The following is a 19,460-nucleotide window of genomic DNA, read 5'->3' as shown; positions in this document are numbered from 1 at the left end:
AGACCAGCTGTTTCTAATTTCCAAAGATAACATTCCCAATGGGGTATTTTGATTTAAAAAGGATATAAGAGGTCTGTGAATAAAAAGAGCATTTACTTATCCTTTAAACAGACATTCTGGTTTATTTTTAGATTTTGGTGTGGGGCCCAGAAAGTGCTAATTATGGCCCTAAATACATCATTATAGATATAAGTGCAAAGAAGGAATGTTTGGTACACACAGGAACCTATGCATTAGATAAACAACATGGCAGCTCCAACCCATCTGTAAATGTAAATACACAAAGGACTCTCTTGTTAACACAATTAGCTATACCCTCATACTGTACTGTCTGAATTAAACATGGCAGCTCCAACCTGCATTTATAACTATAAATAAACAGAGGAGGAATGAGAGAGAGCACAATGCACCCTGGGAAATGCTAAATAATAGAGGCTTCCCTGTGAAGCAAAGTTCCTACATCCCATTTGCTTCCTATTTGAAAAGCTTATTTCCTGTCATGTGACTATCTCTGTTTCCTGTCTAACAAAAGACAAACAAGCATAAAGACTAAGGGGTGGGTTTATATAAATGTGAGATTAGAGTTTACCACAGAAATATTCACTCTGTGTCTATGCTAGTAAGGGGGTGGGGTTTTCTGTGGTAAATTCTAATCTCATATTTATATAAACCCTAAAACGTTAGATATTCAGTCACAACACCAGGCCCTAAGGCAGCCATAATAAAACACTAGTTAGGGAAGGCAATGAGCAGATCGTAGCCCACACATGGGCAAGGTTTTCACCAGATCTCGGTCAAGCAGCTAGGCAGCCATCGGGAAGGCCCCATACAGTAATCTGCCGACAGTCTGGATGGGCTATATCAGCAGCTTATATTGGCCCTTGTCCGGCCAGCTTATATCCTTTTGATACTACACCGCTTGTGCAAAAGATCTACTTGCGTTAAATTAACTTTTAGTAGGACACAGAGAATGCTATTCTGCTTTTTTTTCCAGCAGCTCTCCAGCTTGGAATGTCAGCTGTTCTCTGGTTGCTAGGGTCCACTTTAACCTAGCAACCAGGCAGTGGTTTGAAAGAGACAGGGATATGAATAGTAGAGGGGCTGAATAGAAAGTAATACAAATAATAAACTGGAGCCTCACAGAGCAATTCATTTTTTGGCTTCTGGAGTCATTGACCCCCATTTCAATGCTGGAAAGAGTCAGAATTGGAAGGCAAATAATTCAAAAACTATATAAAATGGACACCAATGGAAAAGTTGCTAAGAATAGGCCATTCTATAACATATTAAAAGTTAATTTGAAGGTGAACCTCCCCTTTTGAGGGTTTATTTGTAATATACTCTAACCCCAGTTACATAGATTGATTAGTATTGCCCCTTAAGATGGCCAAACACTGCCAGATTTCAACCAACAAATGGATCTGGGCCAATCTGGCCACCCACATGCAGGGCCAAATCAGGCTGATCATGCACTGGGGCCTATGGGATTAGGACTGCACCAAAGCACCTTATCCAACACGTTTTTTAAACCTGTCTGACTGATATCTGCCTGATCCACTCGTTTAGTGAGGGTTGCCAAACAAGCAGATCCTTCCCCGGTGTGCAGAGGGCCGAACGATCGGATCATGACAATGGGAATACGGACTGTAGGGTGAGGACCACATCAAAAAGCCGATGCAGTTCTCAATTTAAAGGGAAAATCAAACCTGCTGGATTAACAATTTGGCCAATGTTGAGCCAGAAATTGGTTGGGTAAGCCATTGGAGGGCCCCATACATAGCCAAACTGGTCTGAAGGGCCAAAATTTGCCTCTGAAATCTGAAAAGTGGCCACCTTTAGTCTAAAGGGACAGCGGACAGCTTTTATTGGACACCTTTAGTCTAACCTCTGCCGTATTTAATACCCTGCAACTGTCCTTAGGTGGGACAGACCCAAATCACAGAAAAGGAACAGGAGAAATCAAGGGTATAAAAAATGTGTGTGTGTGTGTGTGTATGTATATATATATATATATATATATATATATATATATTATATATATATAAATATATATATATATATTATATATATATATATATATATATATGAGAATATTGTTTTTGCCTATACCATAGAGTGCTACATATCATTATACTGTATAGGAAGCACAACCAAACACAACAGTTCCCATATACAAAGCTGAATTTTGCTGAATTTGGATTATCACAAACTCTCTCTCATGTACAGGTTGGGGGGGGAAGTGCCTGAATTGAATAAGGGTGCTTAGAAAGGTAATAGTGATTGTGAAGACCCTGTTACTACAGTTTAGGAAATCTTTGAAGTGCCTGTATGTTTGCGTAGGGCATTAAGGGGATCCTACCCACAGAAATCAGAATTCAGACATATTTAAGGGAAATCTGGTCTCCCTCTATAAGGTGCTATCAACTGCCTCAAAGTGGAAGGGACCCACTCAGAAATCATTAACAATCCATTGTGGCAAGTGGTAGAGTTGACAGAAAGGCGGCAGTTTCTCTGCCTGCTCATTTTTCAAGCGCCAGCATTGGCACTGGCCAGGTCACCATTTTGGTGGCAGGATTAGTTTAGGGTATTTCTTCCTAAAGGAAACCCCTCCCATCCAACTGTGGTGCTTTAACACAAGGGCAACTTGAACCCATAGTTCCTGCTGCAAAAAACTCACTCACGCTGTCATGAGTGAAATTTCCCTGCTCTGACCAGCTGGTGGCAGTGATGAGCCAAACTGGAATCTAGCAGCAGGAATAGTTTGTTTGCAGCAGGAAAGAAACAGAATCACATTTATATATCCCTGCCTTCCAGGCACATTGACAGGGAAAAGCGCTAGCCTATCCATTTATTGGGATTCCATGATTTCTAGCCCAAGAAAGCTGTTAGCGATGGTCTTACTGCGGCATACTAAATACGGCACTGATGCCTGAGTCAGATGGAGATAAAACACACCTGATGTTATATTCACCAGTCTGACACAAGCACACAAGCATGTCTCCCAAAGCCATGGGACAGAATAAAGGGAGGAAAATCTAAGTCTGCAAAAACCACCTTTTCCAATAGGACCACATACAGTAATCACTTTATAGGTACAAGTCAGCAGTACAAACCCACCATGGTATAGAATAAAAAGCCATAAGACTAATTTTAGATGGATTGTAAATTGCAGCCACAAAGTTGTCTGTCTAACTGGAACCATGGTCTCCCAACACTCCCAAACACCAAACTACAGGCTCAATGTTGCCTTTAGCCTTTCCCATGCTGGAGATTGTAAAAAATAGGCACAGATTGAACGGCCACAATGTAGATTCTACATTTCCAAACTCCACTGGTTTCAATGTGGGATTGTGAGCTGCCTGGCAACTTGTGATACCCATATCTGCGCCACCATGGAAAGGGTTAAAGAACAGGGAGGGCCACATTACTTTCATTTGAACTGGGTGCCACTCAAACAGGGATACCCAGAAACCATGAAAACACTTTCATTCGTAGACCTAAAACAGTTACAGTTTTATGGGATGGAGCAGAGTAGTCATTTGGTTGCACCATAAAAGCAAGAAGGAAACTAGAATGGAAATATAATATATATCTATTGTTTTTAAGGGGTTGTTCACCTTTGATTTAACTTTTAGTATGATGTAACGAGTAATATTCCAAGACAATTTGCAATTGGTCTTTTATTTGTGAGTTTTTTTTAAAAAAAATATTTCACTTTTTGTTCAGCAGCTCTCCGTTTTTTAATTTCAGCAGTTATCTGGTCGCCAGGGTTCAAATTACCTTAGCAACCATGGAGTGGTATTATGACTAAGAGAGACTAAAAAAATAAGTAATAAAAAGTAACAATAATATTGTAGCCTCACAGAGCAATTTTTTTTGGCTGCCGGGGTCAGCGACCCACATTTGAAAGCTGCAAAGAGTTGGAAGAAAAAGGCAAAACTATAAAGACCAACTGAAAAGTTGCTTAGAATTGGCCATTCTATAACATACTTAAAGTTAACTTATAGGTGAACCACCCCTTTAAAGATAAAGAAGAAGGAGACACTAATTGATTTTAGGGGCAAGTAACACCAGAAAATGAAAATAAATACATGCAACGATGCTCAGCAGGCTGCAATGTATCTTCTAAACCATCTTTAGTTTCATAGTGTAGGGCTTTCCCCCCCCCCCCCAGTATTATAGGGGCCACCTAGGAAAGGGGTGCTCAGAGGTGCATTTAAACAATAAATGAAGATTGGGCATATCTACTTAATGAAGGGCAATCGCTAGGGATGCACCGAATCATGGATTCGGCAGAATCCGAGCCATTTTCAGAAGGATTTGGCCAAACCAAATCCGAACTGTTTGTAATGGAAAATATATTGCAGCACATGTGCCGCCATTTTCCCCTTATTGTACTGCACCAATGGCTGCTGCTTCTTCCAGTTTGGTATTCAGCCATATCCGTACCCAAGGATTCAGCCGAACACCAAAGTGCACCCTTGTGCTCGCAGTCTGTTCTTCCCCAGAGGGTACTGGTTTCATGGAGTACATCAGACTGCCAATACCAAAGGTTCCCCGGAAAAACCAGATTCCATTGGCCTCGCCCAATCTGCAGCTGAGGCTGGCATTAGTGTGTGACATATAAAAAGGCATATGGATACACCACAGTTAAGATATTCCATTAAAATATGGTGTTACTTGCCCTTTGATAATAAGAAACACTTATTAAAGTTAATAGTGTGTGAACAGAAATGTAACAGGGCACGAAACCTATTCCCATTTATTGCTGTCAAATTCTTTTCTAATCCCATTGTGTCCAGTGTGCAAGGGGTTAACGGGGGACAGTATTGCACTTTGTTTACACCCTCATCTCCGCACTTTTCCTTTCCACTGTTACTAATAAACAGTTAATTCTGTCTTAAAGGGGTACTCACACCTCTTTTTCTGTAACCCTTCCCCTGCCGCCAAGCCCAGCACCCATGGCTGATACGGACCGCACCCATGTATCTCTCTAGTCAATGTTATCAGCTTGCCGGCCACTAGCTTACATATATTGTATTTTGTTTTAATTAAAAAAATACTATTTTTTTTTTTTATTAAAGAAATATACATCTATATTATGTAGCGAAAGGACCCCGCTGTGGGTGCTGCGATGCGTCTCCGAGCCCTCGTACGGTGACGATGTTAAACGTGTACAAGTACGTGTACTTTCTCCTCCCTCATAGGGTACATGAAATTATAGCAATATGGGCTCTATTTTTTTTTTTCTTTTTACAATAGGGGGAAATAAACTCACATTTTTTTTTTTGAAAATGTTCTGTTTCTGAATGAAATGCATTTTCCTTTTTTTTTTTTTTAAATGAGTGGTTGATGGTCAAAAGGCGAACACTATTATAACCCACTTCTAACACTGCTGAACCACTGAATTGTAAGCAAAAAAAATAAAATTGCTGGAAAAAAAAAAAAAAAACAACAAAAATACCCAACAATCAATAATTTAGGTTCCGTCACATTTCATTTACGGACAGCACCAGTTCTATTGCTTTTGCTTACGGCCCGTCTTTGGATTCAGGGATTGCTGTTTTTAAGACCGCTCCCCTTAGAACCAATCGTATGCAGCCTGATCTGATGAGGCGGAGAGAGCAAGTACAATTGGACTATAATCAAAAATAAAAAAAAAACTCATGATTTCTTATTATCCTTATGCTGGAATGGCAAGGAAAAAAAAACACTAGAACCAAAACTGTATTCTCTGCGTCCCTGGCAAAGTCAGACCGCGGTATAGTCTTGTTGCTATAGCGACTGGTTGCTACAAGCACGGCATTGTGAGGAGGAAGAGTAGGGGGGGGGGGGTTCGGTTTAGGTAGAATTTACTAATGGGCGACCCAGAGATCCGCGAGAACTAGAAATATCCAAGGAAGAGAAAACTGACCAGTCACAAATTGCAGATATCTCTAATCGGTGGGCTCTAGAGTATCTTTTAAACCAGAATCCTCCTTGTCATTCTCGGGTGCCGGCGTATTATCTGTGTCACAGTTCTGGGCTTCGGGGGAGAGTCGCTCACTTTCTGTGCTTTCTGTAAAGGGCACAGTCTCCTGTTCAGAAGTCTGGGTTTCCCCTTTCGTCTTCTTCCTCCTCCGCCGTTGGTGATCAATGCCGCCCGACTCGGACAGCCGGTTGGGTTGGACCCCTGGTATGGCCATGCCAATTCCAGGCGACAAAAACATGGAAGGGTAAAGCAGACTCGGGGACATGCCGGGGATAAGGAATGGGTTAAAAGCTACAGGGCTGCTGGTAGTCACTGCAGGTTCAGACTTTTCCTGAAAGGATCCAGAAGGTTTGTCCGAAGGTGCAGTGTCTGGTTTAGTTTCTGGGCATGCGTCTTTGTCCTCAGTGGCTTTATCAGGGTGCGAGCTACCACTTTTAATTGTGCTTCCTAAAGACGTTGGCACAGATGTTGCCATGGGAGAGTTAATAATCCCTCCGACGCCAAACATCTGCGGCATAGCAGCCATGCCGGGGAGCATCATGGGTAACATGCTTAAGGTGCTTTTCATTTCCTCGTTTGTGGAGACTGCAGTGAATCCCGCCGGAAACCCAACCAGCCCGGTTAACGGGATCCCTTGCATATTCCGCATGTTCTGTAATCCCACTATATCCATCCCAGCGATCAGGCCGTTCATAAAAAGTGGTCCCATGCCCGAAGAAGAATCGGAGCCCATGGTTCCTGTGGATTTGAGCAGCTCACTTCGGGGCCGCCTGCCTCGCCTCCTGGGCATGGTTTCATGCATAAGCGGCTCCGGCAGCGCTCTGCCAAACTTGCTTTCTGGGAGGAATCCCTGAGGGAGGAAAAGGAGGAAAGAAAAATGCTTATTTGATTGTGAGCAAAAATGTATAATAATAATAAAGTTGTCATTCAGCAAATTAGAATTATATATCCACCAGCATTACTGGCACATGTATGTGTTGATGGTGTGCCCCACAGACTAAAGCTGGCCATACACGCACAGGCTGCGGATATCAGTCGACTCGTCAATTGGCCAGGTTAAAAGATGTGATGGCACCCGAACAAAATCTATGTCCAGAATTTCTATTGTTTCTACCTCCATATCTAATGATTCAGCCCTGAATGTCAGTGGAGGGTGGGAACGATCTTTCATGCGACCAATGGTCACACCAAAGATCGAAATTGCTACGTGTGTGGCCACCTTAAGTGTCCCTAAAACAGGGAGGTATCCATTTACAATGTAAGTGGCTGTAAAGAGCTGAATGTTTGGCACCTGGGCCCTGGCATTCCAAGTACACAGAGACCCAAACAGCCCCCCCCCCAGCCCAATAAATAGTGACTGTCTATGGCATCTTACAGCAGCCCCTCTGGCATTTGCCTGAACCCAAAGATTGCCAGTCTGGGCCTGGGTCCTGGCATTCCAAGTACACAGAGACCCAAACAGCCCCCCCCAGCCCAATAAATAGTGAGTGTCTATGGCATCTTACAGCAGCCCCTCTGGCATTTGCCTGAACCCACAGATTGCCAGTTCGGGCCTGTTGGCCAGTGACCGGAAGCAAAGAGCTGCACAGAATTAGCAGAACCCCACTCAATGTATAACACTGGCTTTAACACAGCATTAGAAACAAATCTTACCTGCTGCCCTGTGTCCTTGTTAACTAGCGACACTCGGTCATCCCCTGCCAACAAGCTAAACTCTGGTTTGCTGGGTTCCTTGCAGCGCTGTCGCCTCGGCTTTGGCTTGTCTGAAAAGCTCTGCAAGACAAGAATTGAAGAGGAAACAGCTGCATGTTCAGTTTCTTCTTTGTGAGTCAAGTCTGCATGGCTACACGGCTGCCCAAAATGAGCTGCTATTACTACATTCCGTATAATTATGATTTAGAAAATGCATAATAATAAAATGGTGCACTTCAAAGTCTGCTGAGGAGATTATCTTGTCAGAATCATAATGGCTGGTTACATTATATGCCTGGCTGCCAGTTCTTACTTACAGCAACCTTCCTTTACTAACTGCCATGCTCAATGTCAACAATAAGCACACCTTAAGGTATTATCTCCTATATGTATTAACCCCTTAGCTATTATTCCCTTAAAGGAACATTAACACTGGTAAAAACTGGTGTGCTTGCCCCTGAAAGACTACTATAGTTTATATAAACAAAGCTGTGTAGCCGTGGGGGCAGCCATTCAAAAGAGAAAAGGCACAGGTTACTTAGCAGATAACAGATGAACCCCCATTATATTCTAAAGAGCGTATCTGTTATCAGCTTTTTAACCTGTACCTTTTCTCAATTTTTCCAGCCTGAATGGTGCCCCCCGGGGCAAATGCATCAGTTTTACCTTTGCAGGGCAACATTACATTATATTTTAATTGCTTTAAAACACTTCATTTTTTGGTGTTACTGTTCCTTTAATAATTATCCCCTTAGGCCTTTGCTTAGTTAACTGAACTGTTCCGCTGAAGGCAGGCAGCAATCAGTTGACAGATATAGTAGTGGATACCTGCCACAAAAACCTGGTGCGATGATGAAGCAATACAGAAACACATTAGTGTCTGTTTTGGCAAACAGTGTACAAGTTGGGTGTCATATTCACTTGGCCAAATCCATTGTGGCTATGGGTGCAAACCACAGAATCCAGGCAGCTGATGATTGAGGGGTTTGGTTCTGTCCATATGTTTTCTTTGGAAAAATGTCTTCCCTCATAATGAAGACTGTGTGGCAAGCGCAGTACAAACTACAGATACTTACACCCCCATACGTTGGGATATCAATGGTACAATCCGACTGCTGCCGAAGCCACTCTAAGAGGCTTTTGTTGGAGATAACTTTCTCCGGCTGAAATTTAGCTCCAGGGACACCCGAACGTGCAGAGGCAGAGAGGGAGCTTTCTGTGTGCCCAGAACCTAGCTGGTTTGGCACTTCTCTGAGTCCCTGTAGGAAGAGACAACAACAGTTCACCTTTCCTGATCTTTCTGCCACTAGGGGCAATATATAAAAAGACCCCCACAGTTGGGGGTCATTTTGTCAAAGCAATAAAGGCTGCAGAGGCCCAGATAAATAATGCTCATAAGGAAAATTAACTAATGCCAAACTGAATATCTGAGCAAATATATACTAAATATAAACCCTCCTCAGACGTAGGAACAATTGATCCATTAAAATGACCATTCAGAATAATGACCAGCTCTCACCAGAATTCCAGCATGCATGCCCCTGTCCTTTAGGAAGCCCAGATCCATGCCCTCCACATTTTTTCTCCTTCCTCTCCTCCTCCGCAAAGAGGACTCGTCCCTCCGCAAGCTCCCGTTTACAATTTGCCCGGTCACGGGATGGATCAGTCCAGCTTGCAGAATGCCAGACAAGTCCATCCCCAAGGAGCTCTGTAGCCCACCGATGCCAGCTATCTTTGGCGTGCTGGTGTTCATGGGGTAGGAAGAGCCTCCGCCGGCAGCCTGCTCCCTGCACAGCTCTATGGCAGCATCTCTCCAGCCGTTCAGTGCGGAATTAGTCCGACCATGGGAAGGGCTGAGGTGCTCCAAGCCTCTGAGTTTGCCATCTTGCCTCTCACTGTCAAACTCAAATGGTCTTCTGTGCTTCCTTTCTTCATTTGGAAACGTTGCTGCCGATAATGGCTCCTGTAAAAGAAAAGGCAAACTTTGTGAAATACTATGTATTTACTATGTTATCGGTAGCATGGTTGCACAGTAGTGATAAGGAATACATTTTGTGTGTGTGCAGATTTACCCACAGGCCACCCTGACTTGGAAGGATTCTGTTCCCAAGCTAGCCTCTACTACAAACGTGGGTTATTCTTGCTATTCTATGCCATTTACAATCCACTTCCAAACTAAATATATACATAAATAAATAAGAAAATGGAAGAACAGTTCAATGACCCTTTAAATGTGGCTTCTAAGCCCATAAATAGCTGTCTGACACACTCACCTTCTGCGCCTGAGGCACAGGGGAACCATTGCTGTAGGCTATGCTTTGTGCTTCTGCGGGGTAGCTGCTGCTCCGTGTACATGTACTCAGCACTGAGGATGGCACCATGCACTGGGCTTCAAACTGTTGGCTGGAGGACGGCCATTTACCCTTCAACACTGCGTGGCAGATGTTATCTATCCGGTTTATGATCACTCGATCCTGCAATAAGAAAAGCATAGGAAGAAACCAATGACTCTCCTATTACTGCCACAAAATGAGATACGGTCAACAAATTCTAATCGTCTTATATAAATTCCCATATAATCAGCATGTAAGAGTCACATTTGGAAGACATTTTAATACATAACAAGAAGTGAAACTGCTGAAGAGGTCCTGGAAGGTAAACTGCGACCCCCCCCTCAAAGCACCAGTGGAGACACTTTTCAGCCCAAAAACCCAAGTTACCATTGGTAAACAGCAAACCATGTGCCATCAACCAGGAGGTGACTACTTATCCATCTATCCATACCATCTTGTCCTATTACACCAGCTATCCAAAACTCTCAGTACTAACAACAGCTGCCCTGTGGGGTTCTAAGACTATCACCCCTATCCCTGGCACACCAGAAACAAACAAATACCTTGGGCCATTCAGAGAAGGAATAGAGGGTTTTCTCCTGCAAAAGCTGAGCAATGGTGGGAGCACGGCCATCTTGGAAATCCTGATGGGATTCTTCAGGAACAGACAGGGGACAAGCTTTTACATCATCTTCTGTGTATTTATCAAGATAATCTACATAAAGTAAGACAAACAGCAGTCTATTTTAGCCTGGGTACAAATTTACCACACAAACAAATATAAAATATACATAAGTACAGATTCAGCACATAAACCGGATTATTATAGAAGGAGATAAAGACGTCAAGGAACTTTTAAGGCCGACAAGAGGGACATTCTTTTGAAGGGCAACAAAAGCTTTTCTTTTAGAGTTTGCCTGTGTTACTGATTGTTCTCATTGGGGGCCATTTATGAAAGGGGCAGAGTTTTTGGTCTTTGTTTTGGATAAAGTTAGGGCACTGGGCATTGGCCCAATGCAGCAAGCACAACACAGCCTTATGGATTAAGCCCTAATTGCAATGGATTTTAGCTAGATAACTCCCTCCGCTATTACACAGGCAAGTTACTGAACTGGGCAAAACATATAGTGCAGTGGTAAGGGCTCTGGCACACGGGGGAGATTAGTCGCCCGCGAACAGGGAGTTAATCGCGGGCGACTAATCTCCCCCGTGTGCCAGAGCCCTTACAGAATGCAGATGTTTAGTGCCTTTGTACTTTAATAAACAGAATCAGTTAACATGTGCTTACACAGTGAAAATAGCTTCTTGCAGACCCACGTGCACGCTGTACCCACTGCCCGGGCAAATAAATACAAAAATGATGATCACAGGGCACTTAGTATATTGCATGCACAGGCATTTATCTTGTAATTTATTATGTTTACTAAATATATTCACGGAATATTATGGGTTAAATGGAGGTGAATATTGGGATAATTGTCCCCTGAATTTGGCATTGGAGCCAGAGAGATATTTGAGGGATGAAATACACTGCAGTGGGATGCTGTCCATTTCAAGATCTGTTTAATTTGGTATATATGTTATATGTGATACATGCCACAGGGCACTTGTTATATTGTATACATAGGCACTTAGTTTGCATTTCATTTGTGTGCACTAAATATATTCACAGAATATTATGGGTTAAATGGAGGTCAATATGGACTGATCCTCCTCTTCCTGTGGGTATTTAAACACTTGTTTGTATTTGTACTAATAGGCTTCATAAAGGGCTGGATTGAAGCCCGAAACGTTGCCTTTGGCACTTGAGTAAAGATTCACATTTTCAAAACAACCGGAGTGCTGCTGTTTTCATCATTTTTGCACTTTAATAAGTGACACTAACTCTTCCCTGTAATTAGTATTACAGCCTCTCAGGGTAAAGACACACAGGGCGATTAGTTGCCTTGACTTTTAAAAACTCAGTTGCACCGACTAATCGCAGCAATTTAGCTGCCATAGGTTAATACACTAGTAGCCACGACCAATCATGCGCTTGGTTGTGGCGTGCCGATTAGTTGCAGTGACTTTTTAAGAAACTGATAATCCCCTAACAATAAAATAGTGGTCTTGTATCTAAGGGAGCAAGCACAAGCGGAAGCCATAATAAAGACCAGACAAAATTTACAAAAAAACAAAAAAAACTAAAAGGAAAGCCACAGATTTTTTCCATTAAGAAGTCAAATATAAATTAGAGAAAGAAATCAAAATAAGCAAAAAAAAGATGGCACAAAGCATAGTGGGTGACCCCAAATATGCATGGATTTGGGTGGCTCAGCAGAGTGTCTGGTACTAATTGGATAAAGCCAGGGCAGGTGTAGTGTGGCCTAAATTGCCTGAGGAATAAAAAAAACAATTAAGGCAGGTATAAACGACTTCTGCATCATAAGAAGAGGGGGTCATGTGATTAAAATGATCAAACACAATGTATATGTATAGTGGAGCTGGAGAACTGCTGCAGAAGGAGAGATGAATTCCATTTACAATTAGCAGAGATTAAGGAGTTCAGTATAATCACTTCACCTCCCACTATACATATCATAGTAAAACCTTCTCCCAAGTTCATTTGAGGCCCTCTGCGGTGAGCTAAATTCTCTATCTAGCCTGTGGTTTCTGACACATCCACATCTTGCCGCAATTCTTACGGTCTGCTGTTTGCAAGAAGGAGGAATGGAGGCAAAAATAAAGAGGGGACCAAACAAATGCTTCAGAGCGGTTATTATAAAGTGCCAAGGCTTCATGCATAAAGCTGAAATGCTGTCTAGACTGATGCAGAAGGTGATCTTTTACAGACCATTCAAAATGATGGCATCTCATATGACAATTAGGAAGCTGACCGAGGTCAAAGAGAGTAAGAGAACACACATACAACAGCAGAGTAGAATAACAGTGAGAAACAAATGGCAGTGTGCAACAGGATTATATCATATATCATTAGGGAGGGGTGTATTGACACAGCATGCAAAACCACTCCCTTCCAGCAGCCCTCTCTTGCTTTATAGATATCAGGATCAAAAGGAGAAAGCAGCAGATTTGCCTTCATGTGCCTGCTAGCAGAGCTTCTGTAGAAAATTAGGAATTGTGAAAAGAAAGTAATTACAGGGGGCAACAAGTGATGAGTGGTATCTACTGTGTTCTGACATTATACCAACCTTTACAGTTGCACTCTTCTTCCACACTCTCTTTTTTTACTTCTTTCTTCACTTCACATTCCTCCAGCTTGATGGTTTCATTTTCCTCCAATGGAACATTGGATTCTTCTAAAACATTTTCACCAGCAATTCTCTCTTTCAAGTCTTCAACCTTTTGCTTTAAGAGTCCAGAAAGCATAAGGCTGGTTTTGTGTTTCATATCCAAACATTCATTCACCTGCAAGGAAGGGATGCCGTAGCTACCCTTTGATGTTGAGCTGTCTTTTTCTATACTGAGGTCCTCTAACTTGTGGTCTTTTATTACGTCCTCCAGTGGAGGATCTTTCATGTCATTTAGCTCATTTTGCCATTTCACAATAGGATCCTCTTTTAGTTCCTGAAGGTCAGCCCCCCATTCCTCTTTCTCCTGCACTGGCATTGGATTTAAATGTGGGCCTTCAGAATGTTCTCCAGTTATGCCACAATCTTTGTCCTCATTGATACCGGGGCTCAGTGCTGAATGGTCACCAAATGTTTTATCCAGAAACTCAAGATCTAGACCTAAGGATTGTTCAGCAGTCTGGCTAAGGGATGTGCAAAAGTTATCATCGTCCAAGTCCCTCTGACCAATGGCGTCCACCTGTGCTTTCTCACAGTCCTCTGCTGCCAAACCAAGGTGGCTCCCTGAGTCACCAAACGGTTCATTAATTCTATCTATGCCTTCCATTGGCTCGTCTTTTTCACTGCTTCCCAAGAAACAGTCTCTAGATACAGACTCCTCAACGGGTAATATGTTATCCTCTTTGGCCTTGTTCAGTGAATAATCGGTTGGCCCATTCTTAGCTTCCAACCCCAAGAAGCTCTCCTGGGTGAGAGAGCTTTGCTCGCTATTGCTAGCATCTAACAGAGCACTGTTGCAAGTCTTCTCATCACAAATCATGCACATAAGAGAATCAGACATAGAGCACTCGTCGTGGTTGTTTGAGATCATATCTCCGACTTGAGAAATAAAATTTTCACAAGTAAGGTCCGGAGGGCTGCACATTTGGTTTGAAGTAGTAGCCTCTTCAACTTCTGTTTTGATGTCTTTCTCAGGTTTGAGCTTTGTGGATTCGCATGTCCTTTCCAAATGACAAGAAGGTGTCTCCTGCACCTTGGAATTCATCTGGAAATGGTAACACATATTCTCACCACTATTCCTTTTATTTTGGGCATAATTCCGATATGCATCTAGGAAAGACAGTTGCGGGTCATTCATTATGTAGTAATCTGTACGGCTAAGCCCATGCTTGGCAGTGCCAATCAGTAGATCTCTATCGTGTTTACCACACTCCCACCAAACTGGAAGATAAAGGCTTGGTCGGCAAAGTTTCAGGCGATCATGGAGTTGCGGGTGCCTTAGCACCTGTTCCCTGACCTTCCTCAGTAGCTCAATACGATACAGAGTTCTCGCTGCTCGTTCTTCTGTTATGGGGTCCAAGAAAAGAGAGGGATCCGCTGAACCTGCAGTGACAAATATACGTACTTCAGGTTTATCACAACACAAATTCAGATCAGGGCTGAAAAATTAAGGCCTACTAGCATGAAAATTTCCGTAACTTTGTACTCTTCAAAGAGTAAAGGCCATGTATTACGTTAATTTCTTTCATTACTGTATGTTTGTAATTACTACACAACTGTGCCTCCAATGGATACAAAGTGCCTCCACTGGATGACACTTTGAGCTACATCAAAAGATACAGGGACTAGTAACTTCTCTCCTCTGCTATTGTGTGCCATCTATCTTTCATAGAGTTACAATTTGTAACTTTTTTTTGTTTTAAGTTTTCCCTCTTTTAATTGCACGATCTGTTTGGTGACCCCTAATCCTACTTCCCTTGCTCCACCTCTCTCCATCACTCTGCTTTATCACGTCCCCTTCTCTTTCTCCAGTTTTCATGCTAGGCTCATGCTTAGATGCTGCTACAGTGTGATTGGAAAAGTCTGAAACTAAATCATTGGCTTTCGATAAGGAAGGAAAAACATGGCACTGGCATGTAATTCATGTCCACTGGTTGAATAGCTTAGAGGGCTTTTCAAAGAATGGGCCCACATCAGCACCTTGTATCTTGATGGGACAGCTCATCTATAGTAACTACCATATAGTCCTACCATACCAATTATCAAAACATATATTATACTTTTGCTTCATGAATAATCGGTAATGAAACCTATATGACTATTAACTTTACTGGAGATCCTTTTTCTTACCATCATCTTTCCTGAGTGGAAGGCGGCAGACATTCCTGCACATAGCGACAAAGCTGTGGAAATACTTTTCTAGGCTTTCGTCTGTCTTCTTATCAAGACGGGATAAAGCGCGGAACTGGGTCCAGTCAAAGCACTTCTTTTCAGGATCATATATGACACCAAATGAGGACACTGTCCTGTAGAAGTCTGCCTGCTCTCTTCTGGTCCATCTACAAGATTAATACCCAGATGTAAGAGGTATGAACAATTGATAACATAAAGAGATAGACAATCATAGGCATTTCCTATGCTAACCATATCAATGAACCTTGCAAATTATATGGAGGTACACGTCTACCTTTTCTGCATTTCCTTCATAATGGGGTCCATTTCTGCTCGTCTGGCCATCTCCTCCTGCAACCAGTAACTGTGATTGGTAGGAACTAAAACCTCAGGCCTCGCTAGGTCCCTGCGGTTGCATCGCTGGTATACAGTGATCAACCGTCGAAGTCTTGCAGTAAGAGCTGATGCTACAGGCCAGCTCAGTTTGTCTGCTTCAGGGCTATCCTGGGCTTAAAACACCAAAAAAGATATTAGCATCTGGAACATGGTTTTTTTTTAAAAGAATACAGCATATTCTTGATTTGGCTAAATGCCAAATGTATAAATTCAGAATATTTTCCCCTAAAACCCGACCAACCTCTTATTAGATGCAAAAGTCCTTGCATCTTTTTACCTTGTATATTCTCAACTATACTGCTCTCCTCATCTGCTTTTTCCTCCTTCCCAGTGCTCTCACTTGCATCCTACAAACAAAAACAGGTAAGACACGTAAGCAAAATGCATTCTCTTGGACCCATTCAGTAATAAGTGGCCCTGGGATTGTTGAGAAATAAAGAGACAGAAAACGTTTGCAGAGGAAAAAAAAACAACAAATTGGGTAAAATATATTTGTTCACTCACCTCTTGTTGTTCATTTACTTTCTCTTCATTATTTTCTTCCTTGATCGCACTCCTACAAAGCAAAGGCTTGTAAATGTCTTCACAAGGTTCACAATTAACCCTTACACCTTCACAATACATAGTAACCAAGTATATCAGTATTAAACAGACACAAATCCATAAAGTACAACTTTAGAAAATGAATCCAAAAAACGTAAGGACCAGCTATGTCCCAAAGTAAAAATATATTTTTCATTTTACGTTTGTAACTGTTCATACAGCGCCTGCAAAAAACATTCTTGGAAGCAATTCTTAATAACATAAATATAAAAACATGCCCACCAGCCTTTAAAAAAATTACCTTTACCACCATATAAAATCTACGATATCTACAATATTTAAGAGTTCTGGAATAGGATGGTTTCCAGGATGCCAACATGGTGTGAATTACATTTGTCTTCCATTTTGCAGGCCCACGACTAGTGATGCTAAACAGCAATCAGCAGTAACATACAAAGCATACATAGACTAAATGAACCTTGCTCACCCATCTCCCAACTCTGGAGCCACATCATTTACTCCATCTGCAGTGAGCGAGGTCTCGTCTGGCATTCCTACCTTGTCCAGGAAGCAAAGTGCAGGATCTGCACGCATGGCAAAGTACCTCTCATATCCTAGAACAAAAGGAGACACCACTGAAAAACCTTGCTCTATAGCAGTGATTCTGGATAGTCTCTACATATTCCTAATACTAGTCTGCATGATGTACTGGTGGATGCTTAAAGAGAAAACTCTCCTTATAGAAACCGCCAAGTAAACCCTCACATCCTACAATCACACATAGGAAATAAAAAAGTGCTTGTGTTTATAATAAAAGCATTCTTCTAAAAGATCTACCCCCTGTCTAATTTAGAGCCACCAATAGATACATACCATGTTTGTAAACACCAAGCAGGAGAGATTTATCTGCTTCTGTGTCCCACCAGTCCACGGGTATCTCCACATAATCTATATCTGGCAACAAAACCTCCAGGTCTCTGTGACAAGAAGTAGGTGATCAGGATCCCATTGATCACTTATGAAAAGGTTCCCCTTAGCTCAATTTCCACAGATGACCTACGGTTTTCTTACCTGGCGTTTTCTCCCTCCAAAGCTCTGCTCGCAGCTTCTCCCAAAACCTCAGCTTTGAGGTAATACAACATCCGCACTCTCAGGAGAACTCTAGAAAAGAAGAAATTTTTGTTTAGAAAGACTTACACCAACTCTGCATTCTTTATAAACAGTGTCCCATTTTGTCAGATGCCCTTTGCCCACTATTCCCCAAAGCCTTCATAGTCTTCCATGCCAATCTTGACCTACTGATGAAGCTCCTCCACCTCACTTTTATATGCTCTACCAGTTGTCTGCTGAGTTATTAATCCCTTTTTCTTTCATGTCATGTCTCAGTGGCATGCCATTTTACTCCTGCCTGTCCCAACCCAACACCAGAGGCTGGTCGCCAGTAAACGGGACAAGGTAATAGAAAACCTACTTATTGCAGTGCTGCTTGAGATGCTTTTTATAGCTGTCATCATGCAGAACAATCTCTGGGTTACAGCTGGCCAGCCAGTCTGCATTCTTTATCTCAGGCAACAGCATTTGGTTCTTTAATTTCTTTCCTTTTCTTCCACGGGGAACAGGGGCAGATAAACCTAAAATGAAAAAAAAAAACACCAGTTACCATCAAAAACAAGACTAAAGTCCCTTAAGATTTTAGGCGTCCCTGCTAGAAGTAGTAACTAATTCTCTGTAAAACTGTTTGTTTGAAGAGCAGGCACTCACTGAGCAAATCTTGAGGCAGAATGGGCATGATATCCAATGTTAAAAGTGAAGTTTGATTTTCCCATACTTACATATGGTGTACCTTCTTCTAACCCTGATAATTGTATAGAGCAGTGATCCCAACGTTGCCCACCACCCCCTTTGATGTTGCTCCCAGTAGCTTCAGAGTAGGTGGCCATTTTTACATTTCTGGCTTGGAGGCAAGTTTTGGAAGCACAGAGACACTTTTATATTCCAATTAGATCCTCCAGCAGTGCCCATGGGGTTACCACATATCCAATCACAGCCCTTATTTGGCATCCCCAAGCTTTTGTGGCTTTTTACGTCTGAATGTGGCTCTCAAGTAAAAAAAGGTTGGTGATCACTGGTACAGAGTTATGCAGAGGAGATGCCTGCATGGCTACCTGAATGATTCTGAAGTGCTTGGTTATGCCCGTCCTTCGTGGGGGTGATCAGATCCCATATGAAGCTTTTAATTTTCTCATCTCCCTTGTAATGTTTCACACAGTAAACCAAGAGTGCCCTGCAGATCATCTCCATATCTTTCTCATTTAAGTGCCATTTAAAGCGGCCGAGGTTCAGGATATCTTTCCAGCGTCCCCAGCTATGGAAATAGAACAGAACTTCAATGCAAACAATGCCTTTTAGCACCCAGCATCCCCTGGTATAAAACATTTCCTGCCCCCAGTTATGAACAGCCAATCATAACAAGGAAAATGCCTAGTGTATCCTAAACAAATACCAGGCTCAGACATGTTAGTATCTTCTTAGTTAAAAAAGTAAATGGGACACATAATATAAAAATAAAAGGGAAAGGAAAAATCCAGAGGAGGAGCACAAGCACAGTTGATAAAAGCAGACTAAGGCAACGTAAAATGAAAAAGCACCCAAATGCAGAATATAAATACGAGGATATTAATAAGAGGAGAGAGAAGAGAGGGACAAACAAACAAGAGACTAATGGGGTAGAATATAACAAAGGCAAACAGAACTGGAAAATAAATTCTCAGTTTCTCTGCCACTGACCCAAAAATGAGGAGATTTTTCTCCACTCTGAAGCACTCGGCCCGGAGGTAGCGCCTTGTTTTGTCATTCAGCCGCCTGGACCGTGTTGGTCTCTCCTCTGTGTCGCTTTCCAGTTCTGAGAATTCCATCAGCTCATCATCCTCGAATGAGTTGTAGTGTTTGGTTTGCTTCCTGACTCGAGGTCGATCAAGCACAAGGCTTTCCTTTAATTAGGAAAGGAAAAAAAGAGACTATGAATCCACTGAATCCATCATTTTTAGATTTACCCAAATACCG

General features: G+C 42.2%; 1 protein-coding gene across 3 annotated transcripts in view; it reads right to left on the bottom strand.

Moving 5' to 3' along the window:
- Positions 1-5,033: 5,033 nt before the first annotated feature.
- chd6 (chromodomain helicase DNA binding protein 6) overlaps positions 5,034-19,460 on the bottom strand; it is a 79,278-nt gene continuing 64,851 nt past the window's right edge. For all 3 annotated transcript variants that reach the window (XM_031894875.1, XM_004918517.4, XM_002932883.5), the window contains exons 22-38: positions 19,185-19,387; positions 18,563-18,762; positions 17,869-18,028; positions 17,469-17,558; positions 17,271-17,374; positions 16,885-17,011; positions 16,359-16,410; positions 16,132-16,201; positions 15,754-15,967; positions 15,417-15,625; positions 13,188-14,669; positions 10,560-10,711; positions 9,937-10,137; positions 9,183-9,626; positions 8,740-8,922; positions 7,625-7,744; positions 5,034-6,821 (exon numbers count right to left, since the gene is read on the bottom strand). In XM_031894875.1, coding sequence (XP_031750735.1) covers positions 5,937-6,821; positions 7,625-7,744; positions 8,740-8,922; positions 9,183-9,626; positions 9,937-10,137; positions 10,560-10,711; positions 13,188-14,669; positions 15,417-15,625; positions 15,754-15,967; positions 16,132-16,201; positions 16,359-16,410; positions 16,885-17,011; positions 17,271-17,374; positions 17,469-17,558; positions 17,869-18,028; positions 18,563-18,762; positions 19,185-19,387 — 4,896 coding nt within the window. In that variant the 3' untranslated portion in view covers positions 5,034-5,936. The remainder of the gene's footprint in view (positions 6,822-7,624; positions 7,745-8,739; positions 8,923-9,182; positions 9,627-9,936; positions 10,138-10,559; positions 10,712-13,187; positions 14,670-15,416; positions 15,626-15,753; positions 15,968-16,131; positions 16,202-16,358; positions 16,411-16,884; positions 17,012-17,270; positions 17,375-17,468; positions 17,559-17,868; positions 18,029-18,562; positions 18,763-19,184; positions 19,388-19,460) is intronic.

This window comes from Xenopus tropicalis, chromosome 10, assembly GCF_000004195.4.
Source record: "Xenopus tropicalis strain Nigerian chromosome 10, UCB_Xtro_10.0, whole genome shotgun sequence".
NCBI classification, from domain to species: Eukaryota; Metazoa; Chordata; class Amphibia; order Anura; family Pipidae; genus Xenopus; species Xenopus tropicalis.
Note: the sequence above shows the minus strand (reverse complement) of the source record. Positions and strands in the feature narration are given on the sequence as shown.